Genomic DNA, 18,723 nt, shown 5'->3' with positions numbered 1-18,723 from the left:
AGAAATAAATAAAACATTAAAAAAAAAAAAAAGGAAAAGCAAGTTTTGCTTCTATTGACCAATAACAAATTCTATTGATTTGTTTAGTAACTCTTGACCAGAGATGCTCATATGCATTTGACCACAAGCTACCCCTTGCCTATCTAGGAAGGTACTCTCTAGCTTAGCATCAACCTAAGAATCACCTATATGAAAATATAAAAAAGGGGACCACTTGACAATCAGGAGGTGTGCAGTTACATTGGTCAGATATTTGATTTCTCATATTTTTAGTTAGGCAAAGGGGAAGGGATAGATGGAATCAATATTGTTGATCTGACTCAGTATGTGCTAATGGCACTGTATAAATACATATATTTTATATGTATATATATAATACACTGTATGTACATATATATATACACTGTATATAATATTTATATATAATCACATTTTTATTCTCATGTAAGTAATATTATCTAAATTGAAGCAAGAAGTAACCTCTTTTTATACAGCTTGTGGAGCCAAAATTCAAACACAGGGCTTCTTGAGGTCAAAGCCCAGGTTTTTTCAACCCCCTTATGAGCTAAGTTTTACGTGCAAAAGATCAGCCACTGGGAGGTAATGGACATTTAACCTATAATCAGCCTAATGATTTTTTTTAAGTTTATTTATTTTGAGAGAGACAGAGACCGTGTGAGTGGAGGAGAGGGAGAATGAGAGAGGGAGAGAGAGAGAATCTCAAGTAGGCTCCACACTGCCAGCGTAGAGCCCGATGGGCTCAAACTAATGAAACCATGAGATCATGACCTGAGCCAAAACCAAGTGTCAGATGTTGACTGAGCCATCCAGATATCTTTAGCCTACTGATTTTCAATACCCAGGGTCTTACCAGCCACTGAGTAGACATTTCTTTCTTCATTCATTCAGTTCTCATTTGTTAAGTACCTGCTGTGGACTAGTCATTATGCTACCTGTAAGATGCTGCCCTCCATGTAGTTATTGCTTCTTCAAAATGGTCATCATCACCTATAGACTCTCCAGTAGATAGAAAGGTGGGTAGGTGGATGACAGATGTAGGTAGGAAGGAGGAGCAGTGTGGCAGAAAGAGAGAAGAGAGAATCTCAAGCAGGGTACACGCTCAGTGCAGAGCCTGACATGGGGCTTGATCCTATGCCCCTGGGGTCATAACCCAAGCCAAAATCAAGAGTTGGACACTTAGCTGACTGAACCACCCAGGCACCCCTCTCTCCCAAACTTCCTAATTTCTCTTTTCACATTAAACATCTTCCCTTTTACCTGGATGATTTTTTCTCATTTCTATAATCATTGAGAAATTTTTGAAAGATATAAACAGAACCTCACTACTGCAGAAGTTCATGGAACTACCTTGTGCATCAAGGGAAGGAGAGGAGGATTTCAAATGAAGTGTGTGAAGCTGGGGCACCTGGCTGGCTCAGTCCCTCAGTCCGTACACCATTCAACAACTGTTGATCTTGGGGTCATGAGTTTAAGCCCCACATTGAGTGTAGAGTTTACTTAAGAAGAAAAAAAAGAACTGTGTAAGAGTGCCTGGGTGGCTCAGTCTGTTAAGCAGCTAACTCTTGATTTCAGTTCAGGTCATGATCTCACGATTCTTAGGTTTGAGCCCAGCATTGGGTTCTACACTGCCAGCATGGAGTTTACTTGGGATTCTGTATCCCTCTCTATTTCTGCCCCTCCCCTGTGCTCTCTCTGTCTCTGTCAAAACGAACAAACAAATAAATAAATAAAAACTTAAAAAAAAAAACATGTAAAGTTGTGGATTGCAGCCACAGCTTCACTGAAAAGCCAGGTAGCCAATGGTGGGTTTGATTCAACGTTAATCGTGAAGATCCCAGTTGCATTAAAACAGTCACTGACACAACTGTTCCAAAGCAAAGACACAGATAGAAATTTACGGTTGTCAAAATAGTATTGTAGACATTTTAAGTGAATTTTCTAAGCAAGGAACTTTTATGTAAAAATAAATATTATAAATAAATGAGATCAAGTGGGATGCAACTTGAATGTAGTGAATGCCTACTCTATAGTGAAATGGGAAGACTTTCTGGTGATCCTGTTTTAATCATATAAGAGTTGGACTATATAACCAAATCTTTTTCTTTTTTATGAAATAATGTTAAGTTCTTTTTCATAGTGATTCACCTAACAAAGGGTGCATATACTTGAATTAAAGATGGCCCCAATTTAAGAAAATTTTTTTTGTAGTTTATTTTTGAGACAGAGAGACAGAGCATGAGCGGGGGAGGGGCAGAGAGAGAGGGAGACACAGAATCTGAAACAGACACCAGGCTCTGAGCTGTCAGCACAGAGCCTGATGCGGGGCTGGAACCCATGAACCATGAGATCTGACCTGAGCTGAAGTTGTCGGACGATTAACCAACTGAGCCACCCAGGTGCCCCATGATGGCTCCAATTTATATGCAGTGTCCATAAGGATTCTGAGCCAAGTATCCAGTTATAACTCGAGGCATAATGTCTTTATCGTAACGTGACCTTAGTGTTTCAGACAGTAACTCCACACTGTTACATTATGGGTTAAGCTGTATTTACATATAACTTGACTGCAACAATGGAGGAAGATGCTTAGTTTTACAGATGGTGTTGTATAAACAGTCCTGTTAAAGGTACTTGCAAATGACATTAGAGTTGGAAACTGAAATGGTATTGTGAATACACTTACAGCTGCTATCATTTCCTTTCTCAAAGAAAGGGACTTGGAGTGCCTGGCTGCCTCAGTTGATAGAGCATGTGACTCTTGATCTCAGGGTTGTGAGTAGAAGCCCCGTGTTGGGTGTAGAGATTACTTAAAAATGACATCTTAAAAAAAAAAAAAAAAAGATGTCTGTTCCTTGATATTTATGCACACAAATTTCTACATAATCCTTTCTTTTAAGGAATATTCTTTATCTTTTTATTTCTCAAGTCACCTCATTCTTACTGATCATAACACCAATAAAATATACTTTCACAGCATTTTAAATTGCCTCCTAGCCATTGAATCAGATGTATGTATAGAAAGATAAGTAAGATTTTGGGGGGATGTGTGTGTTTATATGTTGGTCAAAGTAAACCAACAGCTTGAGTACCTGAAATCTAGTTGAGAATTATACATGTTAAAATATTCACTAGAAGTACAATCTTGAAGACTGTGATGATAAGTAAGCTGACCGCCTCAAGAATTCTACATAAGGCTTTCGTTTTGGTGAAACTTAGTGTCATTCAATAACATTTGCCAGATTTTACTTTTAAAAAATTGTAATGACTTTTCCTTGTCTTTTCCTCTGTCGCTGATACAGATCCACATCCAGAGAACTGAAGGATGTGACCATATGACCTGCTCACAATGTAACACTAATTTTTGTTATCGATGTGGGGAAAGATACCGCCAGCTCCGGTTCTTTGGAGACCACACCTCAAACCTCAGTATATTTGGATGCAAATATCGCTACCTCCCAGAGAGACCTCATCTAAGGAGATTAGTGCGAGGGTCCGTCTGTGGTGAGTGTCCAACATGATTTACAGGGATGCTTTCTGGGAAGTAAGCATTGATCAGAGAACCCAGAGACACAATAGCCGTGATAATTCTGAGCACCTGTCAGATGTTCTAGTGGGGACGTCATCGAAAAACAGGAGGAAGAGATTTTCTCTGTTTTTGAGTTTCAAATGGAAATTTAAATTCATTAGCAGGACACAATTTATATGAGCAAATGGATTTTGTATGAAAAACAAGTTATTACACTGCAGAAATGTGAAGTCATCGGGGCGCCTGGGCGGCTCAGTCGGTTAAGCTTCTGACTTCGGCTCAGGTCGTGATCTCAAGGTTTGTGGGTTCGAGCCCCACATTGGGCTCTGTGCTGACAACCAGCTCAGAGTTTGGAGCCTGCTTCAGATTCGGTGTCTCCCTCTCTCTCTGATCCTCCCCTGCTCATGCTATCTGTCTGTCTGTCTCTCTCTCTCTGTCTCAGAAATTTAAAAAAATGTGAAGTCATTAGTCTTTTAATTTCTGAAGTCTTATATAAGCCACTTGATGAGAGAGACCGTGTCACATTCGTGATTCTATTGACAGTACCTATCAACGAGTCTTACACATGTCCTCTATTCATTCATGGAGGACGTGTAATACAATTTTTAAAAATCCTGTGTTTCAGAGCCCTGTACTGGAGTTTTATTGTATCTATAATGGTTGATGTCACTATATGTATCTTCTATTGTATTAATAGCTAACAGTTATTGAAATGATTATCAAATGCCCTTGTTGCATATGAACCTAAGTTTAAATATCCAAATGCAATGTTTTTTTTGTTTTGTTTTGTTTTGGATTTACCCCCTTCTTTGTCCTCAGCAACACACAATCTCATACACAAATATGCAGACATAAACACAGATGTCCATTCTGGCCTGATGACACCAAACTTGTGTCCTACGGTGTTCTTCTGACCTGATATCGCTTCTTCCAACTAGCCCCCTACTTCTCTGGAATATATCCACTGTGAGGCTTCCTCTCTTTTTCATTACCCAAAACTCTAATATTTTGGAGGACTAGCTAGGGAATCTAAGCCCTATTTATAACAGTATTACCATGAGCATACCACATTGCAAATTAAGTTTTGAGCTATAATCTATTTGTAAGTCTGTATATACAGAGAGCAACCCAAAACCACAAAAATCCTTCTATTTTCTGTATTACTTGTTCTTTTCTTTCCTACTTCAATGGCATTTTGTGGTAAGATGTTTCTTTCCTTTTTTTACTTTAATCTTTTTTAAAAATTTTGTTAACATTTATTTATTTTTGAAAGAGAGAGAGAAAGAACATGAGTGGGTGAGGAGCAGAGAGAGAGGGGGAGACACAGAGTCCAAAGCAGGCTCCAGGCTCTGAGCTGTCAGTACAGAGCCTGATGTGGTGCTTGAACTCACAAACTGAGATCATGACTTGAGCTGAAGTCAGATGCTTAACCGACTGAGCCACCCAGGCACCTCTACTTTAAATAATCTTTTATTTGACCCTCATTTTCCCCCTTTTTGTTATTTGGTTTAATCATTTTTAAATAAGGGAATTTATTTCCTGCCCTATTTGTACAAAATATTTTGGATACATTCTCTTTGAGTCCTCTCATTATTTACCGAGAAGCCACCAGAATCCTCTTCTTGGGTCATAAGATAGTGTTGAGTTACTTATCAGCCTAGAAAATGTACAACCAATAAACATTATCAGCAGAGAAATATCTTCTCTGTCAAGTCTTTTCCATTTTTATTTAAAAAATTCAGGGGCGCCTGGGTGGCTCAGTACGTTGAGCGGCCGACTTTGGCTCAGGTAATGATCTCACCGTTCTCAAGGGCTAGCCTGGAGCCTGCTTTGGATTCTGTGTTTCCCTCTCTATCTGCCCTTTCCTGCTCATGATCTCTCTCTCTCTCTCTCTCTCTCTCAAAAATAAATAAAACATTTTTTTTTTTTTAAAATTCATGGTCAGCTTTCTGTAAATGGTTTTCTTTTTTGGCCTATTTTCTGCTGTGTGTGTATGTGTGCATACATGTGTGTCTGGACAGACCTGAGAAAGTGGGGAGCAGCTGACTTTCAGATAAGCTCTCCCTCCCACACCTGTTTTCCCATGTCCAGGACAGCTGTCTCTATGTGCTGTTAGACCATAGCTCCAAACGAGGTGGTCCACACCTCTGCCATCCTCACAGAAGGCTACAGAATGAATTACTCTGTAAGTCGCAACCCTAGCTTCTCCCTGCCATATGAGAGAGAAGATGGAGTACAGCAAACCCCTCCACCGTTTTGTCTTTGTGGGAGGTAATCCAGTTTCCTTCCTCAGTTTGGGACTGCAGCCTCCAGATGTCCTTGGAGGCAGAGAAAGGGCCTGCTCTTCCCTCACAGCTGGAAGATGGGCAACATGGTTTGCATTCCACATGACCATGTGTCCAGCCAGGGATCAGAAGTTCTGCTCCTAAAGAATAAGAGAGAATGGGATGTGAGGATGATGTTAGCAGCTTCCTTTACGGAGGCCTCTCCCTGATGGGGAATAGGCAGCTTATTCAGTGAACGGTGTGGCGAATAAAAGTGACTGAGAAAAAATATTCTCCTCTTATTACATACAAATACCCAAAGTATTAAAGTGTATAATAGTAAATAAAATAAAGGTTTTTAACTGATTTCTAGATGGCAAATAATTTTTTTTTTATTTTTTATTTTTTTTTATTTTTTTATTTTTATTTTTTTACAAATAGTTTATTGTCAAATTAGTTTCTACATAACACTCAGTGCTCATCCCCAAAGTGCCCTCCTTCATGCCCATTCCCCCCTCCCCCCCACATCCATCAGTCCTCAGTTTTTGTCAGCATTCAAGAGTCTCTCATGGTTTGCCTCTCTCCCTTTCCCCCACCATTTCCGCCCTTCTTCTCCCCCTTGGTCCTCCGTCAAGTTCCTCCTAATCCTCCTATACGTGCAAACATATGGTATTTGTCCTTCTCTGCCTGACTTATTTCGCTCAGCATAACACCCTCAAGGTCCATCCATGTTGCTACACATGGCCAGATTTCATTGTTTCTCATTGCCATGTAGTATTCCATGGTATAGATAAACCACATCTTCTTGATCCATTCATCTGTTGATGGACACTTAGGCTCTTTCCATGTTTTAGCTATTGTGGAGAGTGCTGCTATGAACATTGGGGTACATGTGCTCCTATGCCTCAGCATTTCTGTATCCCTTGGGTAAATTCCTAGCAGTGCTATTGCTGGGTCATAAGGGAGTTCTATTGTTAGTTTCCTGAGGAACCTCCACACTGTTTTCCAGAGGGGCTGTACCAGTTTACATTCCCACCAACAGTGCAGGAGGGTGCCCGTTTCTCCACATCCTCGCCAGCATCTAGAGTTCTCTGATTTGCTCATTTTAGCCACTCTGACTGGCGTGAGGTGGTATCTCAGTGTGGTTTTGATTTGTATTTCCCTGATGAGGAGGGATGCTGAGCATCGTTTCATGTGTCTGTTGGCCATCTGGATGTCCTCTTTGGAGAAGTGTCTGTTCATGTCTTCTGCCCATTTCTTCACTGGGTTGTTTGTTTTTCGGGCGTGGAGTTTGGTGAGTTCCTTATAGATTCTGGATATTAACCCTTTATCTGATATGTCATTTGCAACTATCTTTTCCCATTCCGTTGGTTGCCTATTAATTTTCTGGGTTGTTTCCTTGGCTGTGCAGAAGCTTTTAATCTTGATGAGGTCCCAACAGTTTATTTTTGCTCTCGATTCCCTTGCTTTTGGGGATGTGTCAAGTAAGAAGTTGCTGCGGTGGAGGTCAAGGAGGTTGTTTCCTGCTTTCTCCTCTAGGGTGTTGATAGTTTCCTGTCTCACGTTCAGGTCCTTTATCCATTTTGAGTTGATTTTTGTGCATGGTGTGAGAAAATGATCTAGTTTCATTCTTCTGCATGTTGCTGTCCAGTTCTCCCAACACCATCTGTTAAAAAGGCTGTCTTTTTTCCATTGGATATTCTTTCCTGCTTTGTCAAAGATCAGTTGGCTGTATACTTTTGGGTCCACTTCTGAGTTCTCAATTCTGTTCCATTGGTCTATGGGTCTGTTTTTGTGCCAATACCATACTGTCTTGAGGATGACAGCTTTGTAGTAGAGGCTGAAGTCTGGGATGGTGATACCTCCCGTTTTGGTTTTATTTTTCAGTATTACTTTGGCTATTCGGGGTCTTTTGTGGTTCCATACAAATTTTTGGATAGTTTGTTCTAGTTTTGAGAAGTATGCTGGTGCAATTTTGATTGGAATTGCATTGAATGTGTAGAGTGCTTTAGGTAGTAATGACATCTTAACTATATTTATTCTTCCTATCCATGAGCATGGAATGTTTTTCCATTTCTTTGTGTCTTCTTCAATTTCCTTCATAAGTTTTCTATAGTTTTCATCATACAGATCTCTTGTATCCTTGGTTAGGTTTATTCCGAGGTATTTTATGGTTTTTTGTGCAATTGTGAATGGGATCAGTTTCTTGATTTCTCTTTCTGTTGCTTCATTATTGGTGTATAAAAATGCAACCGATTTCTGTACGTTGATTTTGTACCCTGCAACTTGGCTGAATTCTTGGATCAGTTCTAGTAGGCTTCTGGTGGAGTCTGTCGGGTTTTCTATGTAGAGTATCATGTCATCTGCGAAGAGTGAAAGTTTGACTTCCTCTTTGCCAATTCTGATGCCTTTGATTTCCTTTTGTTGTCTGATGGCTGATGCTAGGACTTCCAGCACTATGTTAAACAACAGTGGTGAGAGTGGACATCCCTGTCGTGTTCCTGATCTCAGGGGGAAAGCTCTCAGTTTTTCCCCGTTGAGGATGATGTTAGCTGAAGGCTTCTCATAGATGGCTTTGATGATGTTTAAGTAGGTTCCTTCTATCCCAACTTTCTCGAGAGTCTTTATTAAGAAGGGATGCTGTATTTTGTCAAATGCTTTTTCTGCATCTATTGACAGGATCATATGGTTTTTATCTTTTCTTTTATTGATATGATGGATCACATTGATTGATTTGCGAATGTTGAACCAGCCCTGTAACCCAGGAATGAATCCCACTTGATCTTGGTGGATGATTCTTTTGATATGCTGCTGGATTCGATTTGCAAGGATCTTGTTGAGAATTTTTGCATCCGTATTCATCAAGGATATTGGCCTATAGTTCTCTTTTTTTGTTGGATCTCTGTCTGGCTTGGGAATCAGAGTGATGCTGGCTTCATAAAATGAGTCCGGGAGTTTTCCTTCGACTTCTATTTTTTGGAATAGCTTGAGAAGAATTGGGATTAATTCTGTTTTAAATGTCTGGTAGAATTCCCCAGGGAAACCATCAGGTCCAGGGCTCTTATTTGTTGGGAGATTTTTGATCACTGATTCGATTTCTTCACTCGTTATGGGTCTGTTCAGGTTTTCTATTTCTTCCCGTGTGAATTTTGGTAGTGAGTGTGTGTTTAGGAATTTGTCCATTTCTTCTAAGTTGTCCAATTTGTTGGCATATAATTTTTCATAGTATTCCCTGATAATTGCTTGTATTTCTGAGGGGTTGGTTGTAATAAGTCCATTTTCATTCATAATTTTGTCTATTTGGGTGCTCTCTCTTTTCTTTTTGATAAGCCTGGCTAGAGGTTTGTCAATTTTGTTTACTTTTTCAAAAAACCAACTCTTGGTTTCATTGATCTGTTCAATTGTTTCTTTGGTCTCTATGTTGTTTATTTCTGCTCTAATTTTTACTATTTCTCTTCTTCTACTGGGTTTAGGGCGTTCTTGTTGCTCTGCCTCTAGCTCCTTTAGGTGAGCTGTTAGATTTTGGACTTGTGCTTTTTCTAATCTCTTGAAATAGGCCTGGAGAGCAATGTACTTTCCTCTTAGGACTGCCTTGGCCGCATCCCATAGATTTTGAATTGTTGTGTTTTCATTTTCATTTGTTTCCATATATTTTTTAATTTCCTCTCTAATTGCCTGATTGGCCCATTCATTCTTTAGAAGGGTGTTCTTTAACCTCCATGTTTTTGGCGGTTTTCCAGACTTCTTCCTGTAATTGATTTCAAGTTTCAAAGCATTGTGATCTGACAGTGTGCATGGTATGATCTCTATTCTTTTATATTTATTGAGGGCTGCTTTATGTCCCAGTATGTGATCTATCTTGGAGAATGTGCCATGCGCACTTGAGAAGAAAGTAAATTCCCTGGCCTCAGGATGTAAAGTTCTAAATATATCCGTCAGATCCATCTGGTCCAATGTGTCTTTCAAGTCCATTATTTCTTTAGTGATTTTCTGTCTGGTTGACCTATCCATTGCTGTAAGCGGAGTATTAAAGTCCCCTGCTATTAGCACATTCTTATCTATAAGCTTGTTTCTGTTTGTGATTAATTGTTTTAGATATTTAGGTGCTCCCATATTCGGTGCGTAGACATTTATGATTGTTAGTTCTTCCTGATGGATGGACCCTGTAATTATTATGTAGTGCCCTTCTTCATCTCTTGTGATTGTCTTTAATTTAAAGTCCAGTTTGTCTGATATAAGTATCGCTACTCCGGCTTTCTTTTGATTTCCTGTAGCATGATATATATTTCTCCATCCCCTTACTTTTAATCTGAAGGTATCTTCCCGTCTAAAATGAGTTTCTTGTAGACAGCATATTGATGGATTTTGTTTTTTAATCCATTCTGCTACCCTATGTCTTTTGATTGGAGCATTCAGCCCATTTACATTCAGTGTTATTATTGAAATATGTGGGTTTAGAGTCTTTGTATCTTTTGTAGGGTTCATGTTTGTGGTGGTGTCTCTGGTATCTTTGTTCCTTGCAACCTTTCCTTCAGAGCATCCCCCTCAGGATTTCTTGTAGGGCTGGCTTCGTGGTGACAAATTCTTTCAATTTCTGTTTATTTGGAAAGGTTTTTATCTCTCCTTCTATTTTGAATGACAGGCTTAGATGGCAAATAATTTATATAAACAAAAGCAAAAGAGCCTCCTCCAGAAATAAGTATCCAATTTTTAAAAAAAGATGAACCTGAAAAGTCTGGAACCAGAATTGAGGAAATGCAAGTAGCCAATAAACAATTTTAAAAATATCCAATGCTGTGGGGTGCCTCGATGGTTCAGTCAGTTAAGCAGCTGACTTTGACTTAGGTCATTACACTGCAGTTCATGAGTTCCAGCCCCTCAATAGGCTCTCCAGCACAGAGCCTGGAGCCTGCTTCAGATTCTGTGTCTCCCCTTCTCTCTGCCCCTCCCACACTCTTACTCTTATCTCTCTCTCTCTTTCTCAGAAAGGAAAAGAAAAGAGAAAGTCCAATGTTATTAGAAGTGTAAATTAAAGAGTTTTTTTGAAGTATGGATTAGCAAGTTTTTTTGTTAATACTGAATGGTGGACTTTCTTTTTTTTAAGTTTATTTATTTTTGAGAAAACGAGAGAGAGACACAGAGAGCACGCGAGCCCGTGGGGTAGGGGGAGAGAAAGAGCATCCCAAGCAGGCTCCACACTGTTGTGCCAATTCGAGGCTCAAACCCACGAACTGCAAAATCATGACCTAAGCTGAAATCATGAGTCAGGTGCTTAACCGACTGAACCACCCAGGCACTCCTCAGTGCTGGACTTTCATATTCTACTGAACGCATTAGAAATTCTGTGCAATTCTTTTGCAAAAAAAAATGTGAAGGACATTTTAAAATATTATAAATCTAGGCTGACAGTGGTTTATTTGCAGGTATATTTTAAAATAACAAAAAAAGAACAAAAATTAAGTACACAATTTTTCTTTGAGAGAAAGAGAGAGAGCGAGCGAGCACATGAGGGGTGTAGGAATGGAGGGGAGGGAGAGAGGGAAAGGGAGAGGGAGAGAAAATCCTAAGTCAGCTTCACACTCAGTGTGGAGCCTGACATGGTGCTTAATCTCAGGACACTGAGATCATGACCTGAGCTGAAATAAAGAGTCTGTCTGATGCTTAACTGACTGAGCCACCGAGGTGCCCCTACATAACCATAAGGTATGATATATAGATATAATAGAATATATTTCACCTATTGAGGATGTATTTTTTAAGTTTTTTTAAAGTTTATTTTATTTATTCTGGGAGGCAGAGACAGCACAAGTAGGAGATGGGCAGAGAGAGAAGAGAGTAGGGCCCAAACCAGCAAAACCATGAAATCATAACCTGAGCCAGAACCAAGTTGCAGACGCTCAATTGATGAGCCACCTAGGTGCCCCAAGGATGTATTTTAAGTGAAATAATCTAGGAATAAGAGTGTAAGTGCTTAATTCCTCAAAAGTAAAATTAAACATGTATTGAGCATTGACTGCATGAAATTAGTTTATTACTTTCCAGAGAAAGAGTACATTTGTTCATTGAGTTCTGTGATGTTCGGGGGCAGAAATCAGTGCTGTTACTTTGCAATCATGTTTCATTGTTATTATGAAAATATGTTAATTATTTTAAAAGGAAACATGAAAGGGTACACTGAGCTATGGGTACAGAGGGAAAAAAAAAAGATTCTTTTAAAATATTCAGGCCAGGGGCGCCTGGGTGTCTCAGTTGGTTAAGTGTCTGACTTCGGCTCAGGTCATAATCTCACAGTTTGCGGGTTTGAGCCCCGCAATCGGGCTTAGGGCTAACAGTTCAGAGCCTAGGGCCTGCTTCAGATTCTGTGTCTCCCTCCCCTGCTCACACTCTATCTCTCTCTCTCCTTCAAAATAAACCTTTAAAAACATTTTAAAAATATAAAATAAAATAAAATAAAATAAAATAAAATAATAAAATAAAAGCAGGCCAGGCGTGTCTGGATGGCTTAGCTGGTTAAGTGTCCAACTCTTAACTTCCGCTCAGGTCATAATGAGCCCCACATTTGGCTCTGTGCTAACAGCTCAGGGCCTGCTTGGGATTCTGTCTCCCTCTCCTTCTGCCTCTCCCTCTATCTCTCTCTCAAAATAAATAAAAGTAAATTTAAAAAAAGAAATTTCTTAATAAAATAAAATATGCAGGCCAACATATTCAAAACTCTTCAGTATAGCTTTAAGAATGTGAAAATTGTTCAATGAGATTTCATATTACTTTATTGGATTCTGTCATTGGTGAAATTTAGAAGTAAAACCTATGGCTAAACATGTGTCAATTAAATGGCAATCTTTTTAAATTAGACATTAAAGACTGTATTTTCTGTCTTTCTGGTCATGGCTCCAAGAACCATTCTTTATACATAAAAAGGTTAATATTTTTCTGACAAACTTCAGAAAACAGCTGCATTGTGTTTCTATTTTTTTTTTTTATGTAATTGGTTATTCTAAGTTACTGTCCTGAATTTGTAATGTTGTGGGTTTATTCATAAATGGCAAAATGCCTCCATTCCTTCCTCATTTCTTGTCCTGTTTGAATCATGCAGCTGCACTGCTGTGTCACATGCCTTAAGATCAAGGTTACTATATAACGACAAGATATGAACTCCTAGCCTCTTTTTTGTGCGCCTTTCCAAGTTAGCAGAATTCTGACTGTGCAGTCTGTGACCCATTTACATGAAACTAGCCCTTATTAGAATCACTACTGAGGTATTTATTTAGAAAAAAAGTTCTGATTGATACCATTGTTTGGTAGCCTGACCAAGTTTAGCCTTCTTATAAGTGCTTTTTTCTCACATTTTATTCTGTTTTTTCCATGAGACCAATTCAGACCTTCCAATTTATTTCTTTACATTTTTTTACTATAGTTGACATGCCATGTTACATTAGTTTCAGATGTGAAACATAGTGATTCAGCTTTCTGTACCTTATACTGTGCTTACTTCCAATGTACCATACACTATTACAGTGCTGTTGACTGTATTCCCTATGCTGTGCCTTTTATTTTGGTGACTTAGTTTGTCCCATAATAGGAAGCCTATACTGCCCTCTTCCCTTCACCCATTTTGCCTATTTCACTTCCCCTCTCCCCTCTGGCAGTCATCAGGTTGTTCTCTGATTTTATTAAAATGATTCATTTGAATAACCTTCAATATAGTGTATACTTATTGGTTAATTTTCTCTAATAATATTTAAACATCCCAATTGTAGTTCTGTCCATTAGGTGTTCATATTATTAGTTTTCTTTGGACCCAGTAAGTAAGTAAATCATGTTTTCAGATGTGGGCTTGGATGTAAGCCCTCTGTAGCACCTACTACCTCTCCATTTTGTGAGCTAATTAGATTTTCTCCTGCCAACTCAGAATGTGTCACTCCTTTGTTAATCTTTCAGAATCTTGAAAAATGAAAATGAAAGAGATCTAAAGGGAAAGCACAAAGATGAATGTCCCTGCTAGAATAAAGTGAGCCAGTAACTTTGAAGGGTTTGTTTTTTTTTTTTTTTTTTGGTAATAAAGTTTAAATGATTTAGGAGATGTTTGACTAATGCACCTAGGACTTCTCTGAAGTTATTGAATTTACATAAGTATATTTGCTCTACACCTGATACATTTCCTTAGAGAAATATTGCCTTCATTATAATGAGACTTCTTTAAAAACCACATACACTGTGGTATTCAAAAGCATTGCTGAAATTGTTTGATAAATTAGCTTTAAGACTCTAAATGGTTTTGCCTTTTGTTTTCCAGCTGGAAAATTATTCGTTGCACCTCTAATCCTGGTCTTGGGATTAGCACTAGGGGCCATAGCGGTTGTAATCGGTAAGAAACACTTAACATATCTGAGATAAGAATTTTCTGAGTGTTATAGAGAGATTAGGAGTGTAGATGTAATAATATGAGTCAGTTACTAAGTAGACATACCTGTTCCATGCTTGCTTTAGATAGGCAGTTGGCATAGGATTTATAGATTCAGAGGGGTGTGTTTCGTATAGGATGCATTTATGTGACACTTTTTTCCATCTATAAAGACTTTGATTCATGTAGCGTATAAAACATTATTAATTCCTCTTAATACCAGAGTTAATACAGCTAGTATTAACTCTGTAGTATTTTAATGAAAGAGTCCAGTGGACTAGAACGCAGATTTTCCAGTTCTGAGTTTAGATAGAAGCATTAAGGAAAAAGGTTCTGGTATAGCCTTGCATGTTTGATTTATTCTAGTAAAAGGGTACACTGGGTAAAAAAGATACCTTGAATGTGTTTAGGAACATATAGCCAATATATACTTCAGCAGTGACAAATAGAAAATGTATGAGTGATTTCTTTAGTTTTATTCCTACAAGTATATGGAAATATGTGTTTTAAAGCAGTGGTTCTCAGAGTCTAGCATGCTTTAGAATAACCTCGAAGCTAGTTAAAACACAAGTTGCTGGTTTCTACCCTCAGTTTCTGATTCAGTATGGGGGTAGGGCCCATAGATTTCTATTTCTCAGTAGCTCCCAGTGATGTGGATGCTGCCAGTGCAGGGACCACATTTTGAGAACCCTTGCTTTAGAGAATTAAAAAAAAATGATATCTATTTATTTTTAAGAGAGAGGGAGGGAGAGAGAGAGCAGTAGTGGAGGAGGATGCAGGAAGAAGGGGAGACACAGATTTTAAAGCAGGCTCCAGGCTCAGAGCTATCAGCACGGAGTTGTACTGATTACAACTGCTAATGGTTTGTGGGATTCAGAGCCACAAACCGTGATATCATGACCTGAGCTGAAGTCGAACTCTTAACTGGCTGAGCCACCATGCGCCCGTAGAGAATTTTAAATTAAACACTGTAGGGGCACCTGGGTGGCTCCGTTGGTTAAGCATCTGACTCGAGCTCAACTCATGGTCTAACGGTCTGTAAGTTCGAGCCCTGTATCTGTGCTGACAGCTCAGAGCCTGGATCCTACTTCAGATTCCTTGTCTCCCTCTCCCTCTGCCCCTCCCCCCATACTCTGTCTCTCTCTGTCTCTGAAAGATGAATAAACCTTAAAAAAAATTTAAAACTAAATTAGACACAGTAAATAAAGACAACTTTGATAACCATTCCACAGAGTAGGTAGGGTTTCTTTTTTTCTAAGTAAAATAAATTTTCATATGGAAAGTTCTATTTAGCAAGTAAATTTACATGTACAGGACACATAGAATTATAAAGTAACTGATATTTAAGCTCTTACAATTTATGAAGGACTTTATGAAATAGATACTGTTATTATTTGAATTTTACAGTTGAGGAAAGCAGACTTACTAGGAGCTCATATGCGGTAGAACTGGGAATCAACCTGGCACTTTGGCTCTACAGTCCATGTTCTGAAGTAATACACTATCCTGCCTGAAACTGAAGTGTGATATCAATGTGCAAATGATATGACTAGGGATAGTAAAGAAGACACGCCTGAGATTGAACATTTTGATAGAAAACATAATTCCATATTCAAACCGGTGTCACAGAGGTTGTTAAAAGGGGGAGAGGACTGCGGAAAGATAACAAAGAATGAAATCTTATAGAAGTAATTGCATTTCATAGCACGGGTGTCTCTTCGCTTTCATCTGCATGCATTGCTAAATAATGATTTTTTTGTAAATGACTGCAAAATGAAAAGTTGAAAATAGAAAAATTTCAAATATATAAACCTAATACCCCTCCTCCTAATTAGCTTTAATCTTTTTGTTTTTTTATCCTCAGGTTTATTTGTATTTCCTATCTATTGCCTTTGTAAAAAACAGAGAAAACGATCACGGACAGGAATGCACTGGTAAAATGCAGAATGGTTTCCTGTAACTATGCCGGTCTGGGTAGGAGCCACACAGGATGGCACACCGTCTGAGAGTCCCGTCTTGAAACACACTGTGTCCAGTCTTCCCGTGGCTCTCTACAGGCCACGGTGCCTCTAGCTCCGGTGCGCTCCCTACATGGTATCCTGTCCTTTCCTTATACAGTTTGCTGCTGTTAAAAAATGGTCACTTTCATAGACTATAAATATCTGTATCATAACTCCGACCTTCTTACTGGTTCTTGGAAGAAAATATTTTAATTAAGAACCGTATCCTCAGAATTGTCTTAGCATGACTCTCCCGAGCACTGTTTGGACTGTCTTTGTACCTGACCCCCCTTCCAGGCCCTCTTCTGAGACTTGGTATGAAAAGTGGAAGTCATCCCACCTGTACCAATAAGCAAGGCCACTTTTCAGAAGATAATGGTCTGCCATATGTACCTGTTTTTATCTGTGGCCCAAGCAATGTAATTCCTTCATCCTTCAGATGCTATAATTGTTAAAAATCTCAATGCCCAAGAGGGAACGAATGAAACGAAACTAATGAGAAGAATCATGGGTTGCTGAAGTGTATATGTGTGGGGGTGTGAATGTGTGTGTATAATAAGTATCTGTATTAAAACTAGGTCCAATAACCTTGTACTTGTCAAGTTCCATGCTTCTACACTATTTTTCCAGACTTTCATAGACATATTTAAAGATAATCGTTCCTTCATGGGCATATTTTGGGAATGTACTGAATTAAAGTCAATGTAGACAACAGGCTACTTTGATGTTGACCCTTTCTATTCCTTGCTCTCTCTCTCTTTGTCTCACACACATGCACACACACCAGAAATTTGTGCAGTGTCACCTCGAGGATCATCAAACTGTAACTGACAAAACTGGTAGGCTGCTTTTAGGAAATTCTCAAGACCAGAATGTTCAGTCTCTTCAGATTTCTTATGTTTTGTCATAGATGCTTTACTAAATGAACAGATCCTTCAGAGGGGATTAGTTACGTTAAATAACAAGTTTGCTGTAAAGAGAACTGCTTAAGCCTTTAAACAAATTGTTGTTCTGCTAATTTTTTAATCAATTTGTAATTACAGATAATTCTGCTTTAGGTCAAGTTGTGATAATATTGAAAACCCCACCCTGTTACCTCTTTTTTCTTTCTTGCTCTCTCTTTTTTATTTGTCCCCAAGATTTTCATTTAAAAACAATACTAGTTTTGAAGGGTTTTCTTATGTTTACTGCTCAAATGCATAATGTGCTGATGTTTTCTTATGAATAGGATGATTTGAAAACACAACCTTTTTTGATTATGGGTTTATCTAAAATAGAAACAACTTTTGGAGAAGGAAACAAAAAAAAATAAAGGAAATATTTCAGCAAGTTTTACCAAGCTGAGAAGTCTTTAAAAATAAGAAAAAGACATGTAGCTAAACAATGTTATTCCTTTGTTTTCATCATGAAACTTCATCAGCAGAATGGAAGATCCTTAAGAACCCTGAAGTTTCCATTTGTCTCCAAATCCTTAAAATTAGATTATCTGCATAAATGTAGCATTTTTTTTTGTCAGAGGCCTTATATGAATTGTAATAAATTCTGTGGTAAAACATGCATTAACATGGATAGTTGGTCTTGTTGGGTTCCAACAAATATAAGAACATTTATCATTTTTATTGGGCCTACAAAGTCCATGATAGTGAATGAATAAGGAGCTAGCATGCTTCCATTCTTTCTGAATAACACTCAGAATAGCTACACCGAAGCTTCTGGACTAGTCTCTATTCTGTTAGAAGAGGGTGTGCCATTTGTGATTCTACAACGGCATATTTCTAAAGCATAACATGGTGCAAGAAAAAGTGATGCTCTAGTGTAACAAATCCATTTTTCCATTCATCCATCCATCCAGTAAATATTTTTGAGTGCCTATTCTATGTGCTCTAGTCTTAAAACAGGAGAATGAAAATTTTTAGCCTACATCCATGTAATCCTGTCATAAAAGTGCATAATTTTTGTAAATTCACTTTTTTCTGGACTTAGGTGTTAGTTTGACAACATGTGAATGTGATGAATTCTAAATCTAGTAGATAATATATTTATCTATGATATGTGTATGTATATATATATTTAAATATGCATACACACATATATATTTCCACAGCTGCATATAAATACAATTGCCACATACATATATACCAACTGGCTAAATAATATACTCTCTGGTCTTAGATAATCTATTTTCTTAGGTTATTGTATCTCTTGTCTTTGGCCTACTCAGGGATTTTTATTCCTTCCTTTGAATAACTTATCTTTTGGAGATATTTTTATATTATTTAGAAACGTTCCAATTTTCCAGTTACGAAGTGGTGTCTGTTATCAGTGAAAGCTCTCTCATCAATGCTTGAGATACTGTACACAGTGTTGCACAGGACTTTCATTTCTCTATTACATAAATTTTTTTAAATTAATGTATGTATTTTTCTCTTTCACAGTTGGTATATATTAGGGCTTTCCCTGATAGTGACTTAAGATAATAATTTGTGAATTTTTTTTTTTACTAAATGTCAT

General features: G+C 38.2%; 1 protein-coding gene across 1 annotated transcript in view; it reads left to right on the top strand.

The window, feature by feature from the left end:
• RNF217 (ring finger protein 217) overlaps positions 1-17,034 on the top strand; it is a 140,485-nt gene extending 123,451 nt beyond the window's left edge. The window contains exons 4-6 of the mRNA XM_039256202.1: positions 3,321-3,522; positions 14,105-14,176; positions 16,077-17,034. Of these exons, the coding sequence (XP_039112133.1) occupies positions 3,321-3,522; positions 14,105-14,176; positions 16,077-16,150 (348 nt within the window). The 3' untranslated portion in view covers positions 16,151-17,034. The remainder of the gene's footprint in view (positions 1-3,320; positions 3,523-14,104; positions 14,177-16,076) is intronic.
• Positions 17,035-18,723: the final 1,689 nt, after the last annotated feature.

The sequence above is a fragment of the Hyaena hyaena genome, unplaced genomic scaffold, assembly GCF_003009895.1.
Source record: "Hyaena hyaena isolate Hyena2069 unplaced genomic scaffold, ASM300989v1 scaffold_561, whole genome shotgun sequence".
In the NCBI taxonomy this organism is placed as follows: Eukaryota; Metazoa; Chordata; class Mammalia; order Carnivora; family Hyaenidae; genus Hyaena; species Hyaena hyaena.
The sequence above is the reverse complement of the archived record's forward strand: the minus strand, read 5'-3'. Positions and strand labels throughout refer to the sequence as shown.